Source organism: Pelodiscus sinensis, chromosome 1, assembly GCF_052426305.1.
Source record: "Pelodiscus sinensis isolate ZL-2025 chromosome 1, ASM5242630v1, whole genome shotgun sequence".
In the NCBI taxonomy this organism is placed as follows: Eukaryota; Metazoa; Chordata; order Testudines; family Trionychidae; genus Pelodiscus; species Pelodiscus sinensis.
The window spans coordinates 103732443-103745855 of NC_143052.1; the positions used below are offsets into that span (position 1 = coordinate 103732443).

Here is a 13413-nt window from a genome sequence, read left to right on the forward strand (position 1 = left end):
GCAGGGATAGGTCCTGGACCCAGCGCAAGAAGGGACTGAGCCAGGCTGCTGACCAGCCTGCTAAAAAAATGTACTGGCGGGGGGCGGGGGGGGTGGGAAGAATGCATGTAGTCTGTAGCATAAACTGATAAGCTTTTGCTTATCGGTTAATCAGTTAATCAACTGCACAATTACATTTCTACTATCCACTGGACCCTGCTACCTCCCATATTTATAGGGGCATATGATTTGCTATCCAGAATCAAATGATTACTGCGTCAAATTAGATATTCTGCCATCTTTCTTCTTCAATTAAGGCTGTGAATGTTTATCTGGTTAAGGTGAACAGGTGGGGACTGGTGCAGCTCCCCACCTGCCATGGGAAGTGGGCTGCTCCAGCCCTGAGGAGGGCTAGGACTAGGGATTGAGTAGTCGATAAGGGGGAGCACTCGCTATCCTGCTGCACCTCTCCCTTTGAAATGTACAAGAGCGGCCCATGGTTGCAGTCCCCACTCGTGCCATTTCACCACTGCACCTCTGTCTCCCCTGCCCCTCTGCAGAGACAGTGCTATGGGGAACTGGCTTTTAAGCTGGCTCCCCCAGCACCAGGCCCTGCTCCTCCTCCTTGCTGCCTCTCTCTGATAGAAGCAGTGGGTAGGGGGAGCAACTAGCTGAGTCACTACTTGATTACCTGATAAGCATATGATTATTGGATAGTCAAATATTTGCTTACATCCATACCTTGGACAGGGGCTGCTCTGGCATTGGGCCTGGGCACCCCACAGGTAGGGGCTGCTCCAACCTAGACACTGGAGCAGCCCCTGCCTGCAGCAGGGGGTCATTCCAACCACCTTCCCTCCCCTTTAATCAGTTAACCAATTAACCAGGATTTTACATCTCTACCGTCAACACACGTCCCTGCTACTACCTAGGAATGGAAAATACTCAGTTCTTTAGAACCGTGTTTCTCAAAGTGCTCCGCTGCCTTGCTTTGGGAAAGCCGCTAGCAGGTGTCCCTCCCCCCAGACTGGAAACGGCGAACCAGAGCTAAAGTGAGCCGCGAGGTTCCATAGCTACAGACCCATTAGGTCAGGGGTGTCCACTGACCCACAGAAAAAAATCAGTCAGGGCCACACACGCGTGAGAAAAGAAAAAAATCCCCCTCACTGAGACCAGAGCCCTGGGGGCCCAGCCTAGTAGATTTTGTATCCTCCATCCCTGCAGCGGGACTGGAGCACCAGTGCAGGCTTCCCAAAGGTGGGGGAGGGAGGGTTAAGCCTCAGGGGTCAGCTCCAGGTAAGCCAAGAGCCACATCCAGCCCCTGGGCCTGAGATTCCCCACACCTGCTTTAGGTAAACAAAGTGGCACAGGCCTGCTAGCGGCTCTCTCAAAGCAGGCTCACGGAACACTTTGAGAAACACTGCTGTAGAGGAAAGCTAATCTCCTCACAATGCACGTGCCAATGGTACTGAACAGGATAAACATCCTTCTTGAGGTGAGTAGCTTACAGAAGTCATCAATTTTTTTTCTCCAGGTCCAAATTTCTTGGTCAACGTATAGTCAATGCCCAGACTCCAGAGAAAATAAAAACCAACAGGTAAATAAGATTTCACAGTCTATTCAAAAACATCTGGCTGTCAAGATTTAGCTCTCAGTCCCTCTACTGACTACCCTGGCTATGCTCTGAAACGTGACCATTACTTGACACTGCTTTAGTGTACGCCAATGCAAATTTTATTGGTGAGAGTTGCCCAGCCCTTTTCAATGACTAGCTACAGTTTTGACCCTATGGCCTCTAAGGTATTTATAGTTCACATATCTCTATTGTATCTAAGGTGCTCTTTCCTGGAGCTTTTCAACTCCAGCTATTTTTCTTGAAGGTGACCTGCAGAAAGATGGTGAGGGAAACATAATAAATTATGTATAACAGAAGACCTGCACTTTTAAAATATTTTTTTCTTGACTTTTACACATTAGGAATTAATATCCTGTCTAGGCTGTAAGATGGCAACTAGAGAACTAATTAGGTGGCAGGAACTCACTGAATTAAAGTTAAGCCTTTAAGAGGGGAAGGTATTTTAGTTAAGATTGTTGAAGTTAAATAGTGTAAATAAACTGATAAGATGGGTGTAAACAAACAACCTTCTGAGCAAGGCTTTTTTAAGGACTCTCCATCATATACAAAACAGAGGTCCGAGAGCAGATTTCTCTAAAGCCATTTGCAGGTCAGCTCTAAAGCCAAAATATTTTCTATTTTTAAAACACCCACATTTTTAATTGCTTCAACTGCTATTGCAAGAGATTTCTTCACATATCTACAGTGATTCCTAAGTAGAGATGAAAAATGTCAAAAAGTAAGAATTTTCACTTAAATTTTTGAACACTTTCTTTGAATAATCAATGTTTTTTACTATTCTTACAACAGAGTTTACTAAAATAAAATTTTCATTGAAAGGGCCAGTGCTAAGGAACTAGTGCAGATTATTAGTAAAAAGTGATTTGATATGGAGTACCAGTATTGACATCTCATTGTTACTTGCTATTTCATTAACTTTTCCAATACATGGTAACCATTTAGCGTACTCCTATTAAAACAGTCTGCTTCCAGAACACTCAGAGGTCATCAGCTCCTTTGTTCCAAAGGAGACCGCATTGTCCCTGGTTTCACACCTGCAGCAGAGGGCCCGCGTGTCTAGTACAAAGGATCTGCCCATATGCATTAGGAAGTGGATTATTGGCTTTTAAAAGAGAGTCAGGAACGCCTCATGAAAGGTTACCGACCAGAGCACGTTCTGAGGATCTCACAGGGAAGGCACTCCTGAAGCACCGAGCCTGGGCAAGTTTTGTTGCTGATAAAGGACCCCGCTCCAAACTTGGAGAAGTGAACACAGGGACAGCTCCTGAGCCATACGGATACTGCCTTCCCCCCCCTCCCCCCAATAAGTGGGAGCCCAAATGACAGTAACAAAAAACAGCGGGGCCAGGGGCCGTCTGTCTGCAGAGGCTCTGGAGGGCAGAAGGGGGACGCCGCCCAGCCGGCACAGACATAGCAGGAGAGGGGGCAGCTCCCCGCCTGGGCCAAGCAGCCCGCGCTCAGAGCGAGGCGCAGCCCGGGGGGGGGCAGCAGGAGACCCCCCCCCCCACAGCATCTGCAGGCAGATCGCCCCCTCTACTGGGGGAGGGGGGGCCTCGTCCCACCCCGCCCCAGGCGCGCGGCCCGGCGCTCACCTCCCGCTTCCAGGCGCTCAGCAGTCACCCCCCGACTCCCTCCACGTCAACACCGCTCACCTGCCAGCAGCGCCCGGCCAGCCAGCGGAAGGCACGTGACCCCGTCTCTTCCGGTGGGGAGGGGGGGAGAAGCCCGCCCGCTCCCGGTGCCTGCTGGGAGTTGCAGTCCTGCCCCGCCTCGCCCCGCTCCAATCGCTTCTCCGCCCGCCTGAGCGCCCCCTTCCCTTCCCTTCGCAGCGCCGGCGGGACCGTGCTGCTGCCCAGCCTTGGCCAGACCCGCGCACCCGGGGGAAGGGGGAGGGCAGGTGTTGGGGGCCCCCCGGGGACAGGGAAGAGACAGGAAACCCCAGAACGTAAGAAGGGCCGCAGTGGGTCCGAGCAAAGGTCCCTGGAGCCCAGTCTCCTCTCTGCAGACAGCGGCCGGTGTATAGGCAAAAAGTGAAACTTCTCAGTTTTTGTGACGGTCACAGTTTCTGTCATGCATACATGACATTGGGTACAACTGCTCAGGACTTGCTACCTCTGCTGGCTGGTTGCAAATTCAGAGGGACTGTGTTTTTTGGTCGAAAAATCTCTCAATTTGCTACCTCCTGGCTAAGGACTCAGGGGATGCTGGTGTTTTGCCTTGGGCGGGGGCCTTTTGCTCCCGGTCCATTCTGAGAAGTTAGTGTTTCGGTCGCTGCACCGGGAGTGAACAGGCCACCACTGAGGGGCCCATCCATCCCTCGTCACCTATTCCCAGCCTCTGGCAAACAGGGACTAGCGACACCCCCCCTCCCATTCCGGCCCTAGAGCCCCTTTAGCCTGGGAGGGCTGAGCGATGACGGGCAAAACAGCCGGGGGCACTTTCAAGGGGAGCCCCGCAGTACCTCCCCCTAGTCACACTGTTGCCACTGCAGCGCCGCCCACACACCAGCGGTGCAGAGCCCCAAGCCCGGTCCCACGTGGTGGGCGGTCGCGGGGAAGCGGGGGGGGGGGGGGGGGGCAGAGCACAAGCCACAGCAGAAGCAACCAGCAAACTCCCAACGTGTGAGCCGGGAGAGCCTCGCTTAGCCCGACCCCCATTGAGCAGGGAGAGTCCCGTTCTACGCTCAGCTCCCTTTCCCCGCCCCTCTCGCAATAAGTAGCCCATCCTGGCGTGGAGACCCCACCCCCAAGTTAATCATTTCATTGATCCCTACCACATGCCACGCACAGACACTCCGGCTATTTAAGGAGACTCTGCTACTACACCTTGCAGGGAGGTAGCACATCAATAGGGGGGAGGGACTGACAGCCATCCACCCAGAAGCTGCATTGTGGGTGGTTGTTGAGCTCCAGTCACATTAGTCTTCCTGTAATCCAGAAAATAATATTAGGGGCGGGGGGGAGACTTGGCAAGGACCTGTTCGCACAGTGGCTTGCTAGGTGGTACTGTTCTGTGGTTCTTAGCACGTTTCTCAGGGGCGGCTAGAAGAAGCTGCATTGAGCCGCTCTACCTGTGAACTACATTTCCCAGCAGCCGGGGGGAAGAGGAGAAGAGGCTAGAAGGGGCGGGCTAGAGTACAAAGAGTGCTATACCTGTTCACACAGGTAGAAGAAAGGGGTGAGTAACAGGTGAGTAAACTTAGGCGGGGGAAGGGGCGTAGAACTTGGCTTGGTTGCTTGTGGCTGCCTGAGGCTCAGTGTCTCAGTAATGCTCGCTCGCCCGCCCGCCTTGAAGTAGGCGGAGCGGAGAGCGACCCCCCTGCAGGAGAAGTTGTGAAAGAAGCAAGCAGAAAACCCGCTAAAATGGACTCCTTTCAGTGCGGGGAAAGAGTGCAGGGGAGACACGTGGCTTCAATACGCTCGGATGTGGAGCTGAAGCTGCGCTTTCCGGAAATAGTGTGGGTATTTTTCTTTGATTAAGCCACTGCAAAACACCAGGAGGAAAGTGGGAAGGGAAGCTAGTCGAGTGTTTGTTTGGTGTTTTTTTTTTAAACTGACCCCAAAGGCTTTTAACTTTCCCCAAAAGTGACTCTCCAAAAATAAGGCAGACTCCTTGGGCTGGAAGGAAAGGCTGTTCATCTGCCAGGATGCTCCTTGCTCTGGGAGAGAGCCGTGTCCTTCCCTGCCATTTGGGTATGGATGTGCCCGCTGCCCAAGAGCTGTGCGGGTTCTGTTCTCGCGCCACCTGGCCATTGCTCTGGGGCGCTCAGGGCTTTGAATGTTGTCTCTGCGCTCTCTGCCAGGGGGAGAGGCTGAGCCCGGGGAAGGATGATGCCCTTCTCCAGCTCCAGCTCCGAAGAAGCCTTCGACTACTTGTTCAAGATCATTTTGATCGGGGATTCCAACGTCGGGAAGACCTGCGTGGTGCATCGCTTCAAGTCGGGGCAGTACCACGAGAAGCAGCAGAACACCATCGGGGTGGACTTCACCGTGCGCTCGCTGGAGCTCGATGGCAAGAAGGTGAAGGTTAGTGGCTGTCGCAGAGGTCGTGGGGGGAGGGGTGACCCAGGGCAGGGGACAGTTCGGGACTAAACCTCATTCCTGATCACCCCTGACGGAGGAGCCGAGTTCCCCTCTCCCGTGCAGGGCATATGTGCACAACGTAGCTGCTTGCACCGGGGTGAGGGAGGCGGAAGAAATGAGTAGCAACGAGCCGCTCAGCAGTCGCAGTAGGGACAGGCGCTCCGGTGCACTGCAAGCGGCCTTGCAACAAACCCACCTGCTGTTCCGCCGGCCCCAGGCGGAGCTGAACCCACGTTGCTCCTTAACCCGCCTTGTGATGAGAGACGCCCTCTAGAGGGCTACAGCGCGGATACCGCTCGTGTCCTCTGAACCAGGCTCTCGTCCTCTCCTTCGAACACTGGCTAGACATCGGGCCTCTTCCCAAACTGCCCCTTGGCTTCTGCCCAGTTGCTCAGTAAAATGGGCTGGATCATTCCTAGTAATGCTGCTGAAGAGCAGAGAGGAACTTGTTCCGATGGGTATAAGTGTAACATTGTGAGGTGCCAAAGGAACAGCAGGGGAAAAGCCTCGACGCTCTCTGCCTGCGTGATTTGGGGAGGGGTGGGGTGTTTTGACTTGTTTTAATATATTCTGAGGATGAACCTGTGAGGGAAATGGATGAGCTGTTTGCAGACTGGTTTGGGTGTAGGGCCTCTTCCTTAATTTGTGTGGTGAGGAGGATAGCACTCCATAAGCGAAATCCAGTGATCTATCTAACGAGCCATGAACTCTGGCCCTTCCTCTCTCCAAAAGCTGCAGTTGCTCAAATGGCAGTGCAGGCAACCCACTGAGTGGTGCATGTTGCACAGACCTGAGTGCTGGTGTGCAGTGCTATGTGGGTGGAGGAGCATCTCCTGCCAACCAAGCTACTGCTGATTTGTTGGTGAATTAAGTCCATGGGAAAGCTCTCTGCCTGGAACAGTCTCACAAACTTGATTGCAATGTGACCCTCTTCTGATGACAAATTACTTCATGACTTATGGGGGGACTGAGGCTTAAGCTTTTCTAAGCACACTTCCCTGGCTGGGGGGGGGGGGGGGGGGAAGCACAAGGTGAAGCCCAAAGACTTAAACTGTAGGCAGGGGCTTATAACCTGATCTCTGCCACCCAGGCCTGAAGCCCTTGGGCTTTGACTTAAGTCTTGGGCAGTGGGGCTCATGCTTCAGCCCCAGATCCCAGCAAGTCTAAACCAACCCTGGCAACTTCTTCAAAGTGGGTCACAATCCACAGTTTGAGAACTGCTAGCCTAGAACATCCGCACTAGAGCACTTACAACAGTGCAGCTGTATTGGTGGAGCTGCACCCCTGTAAGTTCTAAATGTAGCCATAGCCTGATTGTAAATTGTACCTAGTAGCAGTTGTTTCCCTCTGTAAGCTGAGTGCTTGGGCATCCACCCAGGAGAGATTCAAATGCTACCCAGCTGATGAACAGAGCACTCACAGCCAGCAGCATCTCTCTACTGGTGGTGCACATCCACACAATGCCTCAGTGCACATAACAAAACTTATCCTGCACATGCATTGGAAAAGAGGGAACGTTGCCTAGTAGTACTGAATATCATAAATTTCCACTTGTCAGAGTTTATTCTGCATTCATTAGACTTCACTGGCTTAATTTCTCTCTTTCTGCTCTTACAGATCCAGGTGTGGGACACAGCAGGCCAGGAGCGCTTCCGGACGATAACCCAGAGTTACTATCGCAGTGCCCATGGTGCCATTCTTGCCTATGACCTTACCAGAAGGTCCACATTTGAATCTATTCCTCATTGGATTCATGAAATTGAAAAATACGGAGCTGCTAACTTGGTCCTAATGTTAATTGGTAGGAATAAATATTTTTATTTGAATTTTTTGAAACACAGCCTTAAACCCCCATTTGCATACGCCCCCTTCTTCCCCACACTCACAGGCACTAGTTACCTGAATTCTTCAAAATACAGACACACAGTGAATGTAGTAACTTGAGCTAATTTTAAGAAAATGTCCCATCCCTATCTCTAAAGCAGAACCAATGAGGATATGGGAATTAGGTGATTGTCCTCACAGTACTAAGTGTCCTATTCTATTTCTGGTTTTAGCCTCACTGTAATAGAACAAGCTTACTGCTTGTCTATCTGGGGCAACTCTCTTGAGTCTAATGGATGTGGGTTCACTTTGAGATGTGATCAATTGAAACCAGTGGGCCAAATATGTATGAGCATAAGCTGTCAGGTGCATTTTTGCCCATTATCTCAAACCCCTCTCTTATATTCTGTATGTTCTTTCCCATGTCTGTTCCCTATATGCCTTGCTGATGTGCACTTGCATCTACTGCCCAGGAGGGACTGATCGTAAGTGAAAACAGGCCAGCAAAAGGGGACCCTCTTCCACTGCAGGAAGGCTGCTGCTTATGTTTTTCCCTTTTCTTCCCTGTAGACAAGGAAAGATGAGTCAATTTAGTGTAGGAGAGTGGTCGGTGGGAAGCAGAGTTATTCTTCTCTTCTCCCAGAATGAATTGGTATATAACTAAATAAATGGGAATGGTTTGAAAAGTTGGGTAGCCAGTAAAAGCTAAGCTTTTGAACTACAGAGGCACTGTTTTATCCCAAGACAATGAATCTGTACTGGATGTTTTTCTAAGAGGTTTATTTTGCCCTCTTTAGGGCTTTCTTCACTCGTTTTTTGAGCATGATACAATTGTTTCCATTTTTGGAAAGAAATGGACAGACTAGGGGCTATGGAGTTCAAGTGTTGCCTATTCCCTTGTTCACAGCATGATGTACAGCACCATACACATCAGAATCTTGTTTACATGTCACTTCAGAAGAGTACTAAGACTGACTTAACTAATTCTCCATAAACATGAGTACAGTATTTTGAAGTGTGTGTTAGCAGGGGCTCAGAACTCACAGCTATTGAGGTTGGCAAGGCTGGGCTCCCAATCTATAGGGCCAAGTTGGGTTGGTGTTCTGCAGTGCTGTGCTCAGCACAGTGCTGATAACAGGCAAGTGTGATCAGCTTCTTCACTATGCCAACTCAACCCCTTTGCTGTGGATGAGGACCAATAACTACGATTTCTGACAGCAGAAAGTTGCTGTCGTTTCCATGTATGAAACTTTCTTGGTGTTACTGTTCAGCTCACTAGAAATCTTGTTTGGCATTACTTTACTCCCTGGCATACAAAGGGAAACTAAGATTTCATTGCATGATTTGTTTGTTTTTAATTTAAAGGGAACAAATCAGATGTAGCAGAGAACCGCCAAGTCCTTTTTGAAGATGCCTGTACACTGGCAGAGAAGCATGGGCTACTGGCTGTGTTGGAGACTTCTGCCAAAGAGGCCCAGAATGTAGAAGAGGTGTTTACATTGATGGCAAAGGAGTTGATAGCCCGCAACACTTTGCAGTTTCATGGAGAGTATCCTCCAAACAGCATCTATCTGGACTCCAGGCCGGTGATTGTTAGTCCAAGTGCAGAGAAGTCCCAGTGCTCTTGCTGATGACATGTCTCACTCCTAAGAGCTATGAAGGTGTGGCTGATTTCACGTTTCCTGTTTGGACATCATTCTAATGTTACTGCCTTGCAGTTTTGGCCTGTAATTCTGAGATGGGTGTTGCAATGGTCAAAAACACTGGATTGCCTTGAACGTGGCAGCTGTTGGTACATAAGCAAAGTCTTTGAGCTGAGAGAAGACTAGATGTTGCCAGCCTGAAGAGAACTATGAAGACTCAAATGGAAGCAATTGCCTTTTGAATAGACTCTTGACTACTTGAAGATTGATTCTTCTGGATCTGTTAGAGGCTGACTGTAATCAGGTTTTGTGCTGACTGTTTCCTTAGGATTCACAGTCTGCTGTAGGTCAGATTCTTTGGTCTTCATAAATAACTTTACAATGTGTGACGTGCTTATGCTTTTTTTTTTTTCTCCATAGTCATTCTGTCTTGCATTACTCAGAGGTGTTGAGATTTCCATTCAGGGAGATGTTGATGGCAGATCTGTGGCACAGTGCCATAACTTATTGCTGGTATTGCGATCTGGTAGACGATACTAGCACCTTTATTTTCCTCCCTATGCAAGTAACATGGATGGAGGCTAATTGCCAAAACTGTCATACTAATTTAAGTGGTATGCCACTGGGCCTGTGGGGACACCCAAGACTTTGTTTCCCAACTTCAGGAGGTGAGAAGAGCTGCCTTCAATGTATCAGGATCACTTCTTGGTGGTGGTTCTTGTGCTATAGACTCTCTAATGAAGCCCCTCCCAAGCCAATAGTAATAGCTCTAATTTGAGTTCTGGCCAAAAGGTTCCCTATTTCTTAATAATCCCTTGATTTAAATGGGGCTTTCACCAAAAATTATATCTAAAACATCTGCTATAGCTTAGACTTTGAACTCAGACAGCTTTCAGGCTTCTGTACTGCTGCTCAGACAGGTAGAATGGCTCAAGTAATTGTCAGATCAGGAATGAAACAGGTTGGGGAAGCTCTTAATATTAGGCTGCATTTTTCAGTAAGACATGAGCCAACAAAAACTGGCCCAATACTAGCTTTCAATCAAACTTTTTTGTATTTTTGAAGTTCTTCAGTAAGGGGGTTATCAGTGTTTCCTGTCATGGTTCTTCACAACTATGCAAACTGAGTCTAGCTTTCTTTCTGAACCCAGAATTTCTCCTGTCTCAAAAGAAATGAGAAATTTGAGTTGCTAAAATGTCCAGTTACATTAAAAATGGGTACATTTCTGACAGTACCTTCTGCTAGTATGTCTCCCCTCTTCAGTTTATTGGAAGGCTCCAGGAAACTGTTCGTTTAATTCCATATAATCAAACTTCATAGCGGGGGGAGGGGAGGGGAGACAATACCAGTGCATAATCCTGAAGAGATTGCTTTGAATTTGTCAGGCATAGCCATAAAACATGTTGAGTCCCTATATAATTTACTCAAGTACCTCTTTTTAGTTATGCTGTCACTAGTAAATTACAAGCTAGAATTCTCCATTAAAGTAAAATTCAGCTCTAGTCGTAATGCACAGAAGCCACAGAAATGTGTGGCAGGCTTTGCAACTGTCTCTGATATAAGATTCACATTTTTCTTCCCTGCTTTTGGATAACATTGTAGAATCTCTCCTTTAACATTGTAGAATCTCTCCTTTTTGTCTGGTCAAGCACAAAATATTAAGTGGCAGGGCTGAAGGCTTGTGGTGGGTTGGCCATACATTTCAACGCAATAGAACTTCTGCCTAATTTCTTCTAGGCTACGTCTACACTGCAGGCTTTTTGTGCAAGAACTGCTGTTGTGCAAAAAGTTGCTGGGTATCTACACTGCACACATTCTTGCACAAGTAAGTTTGCAGCATCAAAACAGGGCTTCTTCCCATGAGAAAATCCCTCTTGCATAAGAGCTCTTCCACAAGAAGGCAGTGTAGACAGGCAACCTGAATATCTTGCGCAAGAAACCCCTATGGCTAAAATTGTGCAAGAAAACTGATGGCCAGAGAGCATCCACACTGCTATGGATGCTCTTGTGCAAAAGCACATGGCAGTGTGGACGTGCTTTTGTAGAAGACCTTTTGCACAAGAACTCTCCCGCAAAACAATTCTTGCGCAAGAAGCCTGAAGTGTAGACATAGCCCTAGTGTTTGTTACATGTAACAGCTAGCTGCCAGTTCCTATACACTAAGATCTGAAGTAATGAAGGATTCTGACCATTTTCTGAAGACAGGGCAATCACATTTGCCACCTGCTTTGTAGTTTGTTTTCCCTGTTTAGCCCAATACCTGTGTGCATAATTCTTTTTCCTGGGGGTGATTAGACCTAATAGAAAATTACAGCCTGGGATGGGTGTCAGTTACTCCAAACAGGCTGCTCTTTGAATCACTTATTCCTCTCCACTGTTTCCCTCCTATTTAACTTCCTAGTGTCCAAGGGCCTAGAATCAAAGACAGGAGAAGTAGTACTACTCCCTCTGCTGTAAGGTGGCATTAATAATCCAAAAGTTTGAGCTGGTATAGTGATGTCTGCTTCTCTACCAATGTGACAATAGTTTGAAGGCAGGGGCTGTAGGAATCTTTCATATTAAAGCAGTCCCCCTCCTTCCCATGCTCTGCAGGAAAATCCAGTCCCCCTCAACACATTTTACTTATCTTTTTGTACATTTTATTCCTAGACACCCCAAATACTAAAAAAATCAACCAAAAGCTACTTACCTTAGTGAACTTTACCTGGTCTCTGTCTTTAGATAGCCAAGAATGATGAGCCAGGCTGTCAGTTAGCATATGTGGCCTTTCATCATGCTGCTTGTGTGCCAAGAATGGCTGAAGCTTGGGCACTTAACAGTCCTGCAGCCTTTGGTGGTAAGAGAAACCCCCCAGTACTGTTAAATACATGTCCCTGCATTTCTCCAGCACCTCCCATAACTTCCCCAACCTGCTATTCCATTAATCAGTACTTGTCCTGGGTAAGCAGCTTCCATCAGGCTAGTGACGTTCTCTTTGAGTGAAATAGAGCTGCCAAGAGTGGCCTTGCTTCTCACCAACAGGCTTGAGCACATCTTCCCACAATTCAACTGGGTCCCTACTCAAAAACTGCCTTTTGAAATCTCTCTCAAGCCCTTGAATAAAGTAAACATGCTAGATCAGAAGCCAAGGGATAATGAATTTAACACCACTTTGTTACACTGCTGTGCACAAATCACAAAAAACCATAGTTATAGGATTGCTAATGCAGAAGCTCTATCATCCTGGACAATATTAGAGCATATTTTTCCAGTGCAAATTAAACTAGAACACTGAGGAACTCTATGGAAAATGGATGCTTCACTGCCATCAGAGGGGAAAAAAATAACCATCTGCCAAATTGCACAACTTAACTATTTAATAAGTCTCCCAAAAAATCATGAGTAGAGAGCCTTTCCCAGACAAGGTAATTGTTTTTTAAAACTGATATGGGATTCTTTGTATGTTTCTTCCACCTCCCATTCTTACTATCTGCACATCTAGTGTATTTAATAGCTCCATTAACAAGCAAGTAGAAAATGAGGCTAAAAATGCATATTGTTTTACAAATTTGCTGGTATTCCATGTCCTCTCTTTAAAAGCCTACTCAGCTACTGAAAATATGGAAAGAGCCTAATTTTGCTAAACACTTTTAAAATCCTATAACACTAGTTTCAAACATCAGACCTTTACACTGGTGTCAGATGAGACTGTTTTTGAGACAAGCCCATGAGAATCAGTGGACAGGTCAACTGCAGTATGGCTAAACTTGAGCATTTCAAAATGAGTCAGGCCCTCACAATATCAGGAATGGTTTAAAGTCATACACATTACATGTGCCATCTTTTTACTTGCCTTGGGGCTTTTGGCCACAGTTACAATAACGGCCACACTCTGTCAGACCAAAGGTTCAGCTAGCCCAGTATCCTGTCTTCTGACCACAGCCAATGCCAGGTGCTCCAGAGGGAATGAACAGAACAGGTAACCAGGAAGCGAGCCCTCCCGTTGCCCATTCCTAGCTTCTGACAAATAGAGGTCAGGGCACCATTCCTGCCCAGCCTGCCTAATAGCCATTGGTGGACCTAAAGTCCATGTATTTATCTAGCTCTTTTTTTCATTAGTCATGGCCTTCACAACATCCTCTAGCAAGGAGTTCCACAGGCTGATTGCATTTTGAGAAGTACAGGCAGTCCCTGGGTTACGTACAAGATAGGGATTGTAGGTTTGTTCTTAAGTTGAATCTGTATGTAAGTCGGAACTGGTACATATTGT

The 13413-nt window shown here is 47.8% G+C and overlaps 2 protein-coding genes across 8 annotated transcripts in view; one reads left to right on the forward strand and one right to left on the reverse strand.

Annotated features, from left to right (window-relative positions):
* Positions 1–3361, reverse strand: part of SLC37A3 (solute carrier family 37 member 3) — a 40729-nt gene extending 37368 nt beyond the window's left edge. The window contains exon 1 of one of the 2 annotated variants that reach the window (XM_006133393.4): positions 3268–3361. The gene's annotated coding sequence lies outside the window, so the exon portion shown is untranslated. Of the gene's footprint in view, positions 1–3207 lie in introns of both variants that reach the window. The other variant, XM_006133392.4, reaches the window with a different exon arrangement.
* RAB19 (RAB19, member RAS oncogene family) lies at positions 2679–9550 on the forward strand. 6 transcript variants are annotated; one of them, XM_025189800.3, is made up of 4 exons: positions 2679–2815; positions 5418–5640; positions 7315–7498; positions 8887–9550. In XM_025189800.3, the coding sequence occupies exons 2-4, from the start codon at positions 5443–5445 to the stop codon at positions 9150–9152; spliced, it is 648 nt and encodes a 215-aa protein (XP_025045585.1). In that variant the 5' UTR covers positions 2679–2815; positions 5418–5442; the 3' UTR covers positions 9153–9550. The 6 variants fall into 6 exon arrangements, with proteins under 6 accessions (XP_025045585.1, XP_089638094.1, XP_075795849.1 ...); XM_089781968.1 differs by lacking the exon at positions 2679–2815 and adding an exon at positions 4428–4451; XM_075939734.2 differs by lacking the exon at positions 2679–2815 and adding an exon at positions 4461–4803 and having other exon boundaries at positions 5418–5634.
* The last annotated feature ends 3863 nt before the right edge of the window (positions 9551–13413 follow it).

Excerpts from the sequence above, each read along its gene's own strand:
- RAB19 (XM_025189800.3), top strand. The coding sequence starts at position 5,443 with ATGATGCCCTTCTCCAGCTCCAGCTCCGAAGAAGCCTTCGACTACTTG. Across the intron at positions 5,641-7,314 it reads TCGATGGCAAGAAGGTGAAG|ATCCAGGTGTGGGACACAGC; the intron begins GTTAGTGGCTGT and ends CTGCTCTTACAG. Across the intron at positions 7,499-8,886 it reads CTTGGTCCTAATGTTAATTG|GGAACAAATCAGATGTAGCA; the intron begins GTAGGAATAAAT and ends TTTAATTTAAAG.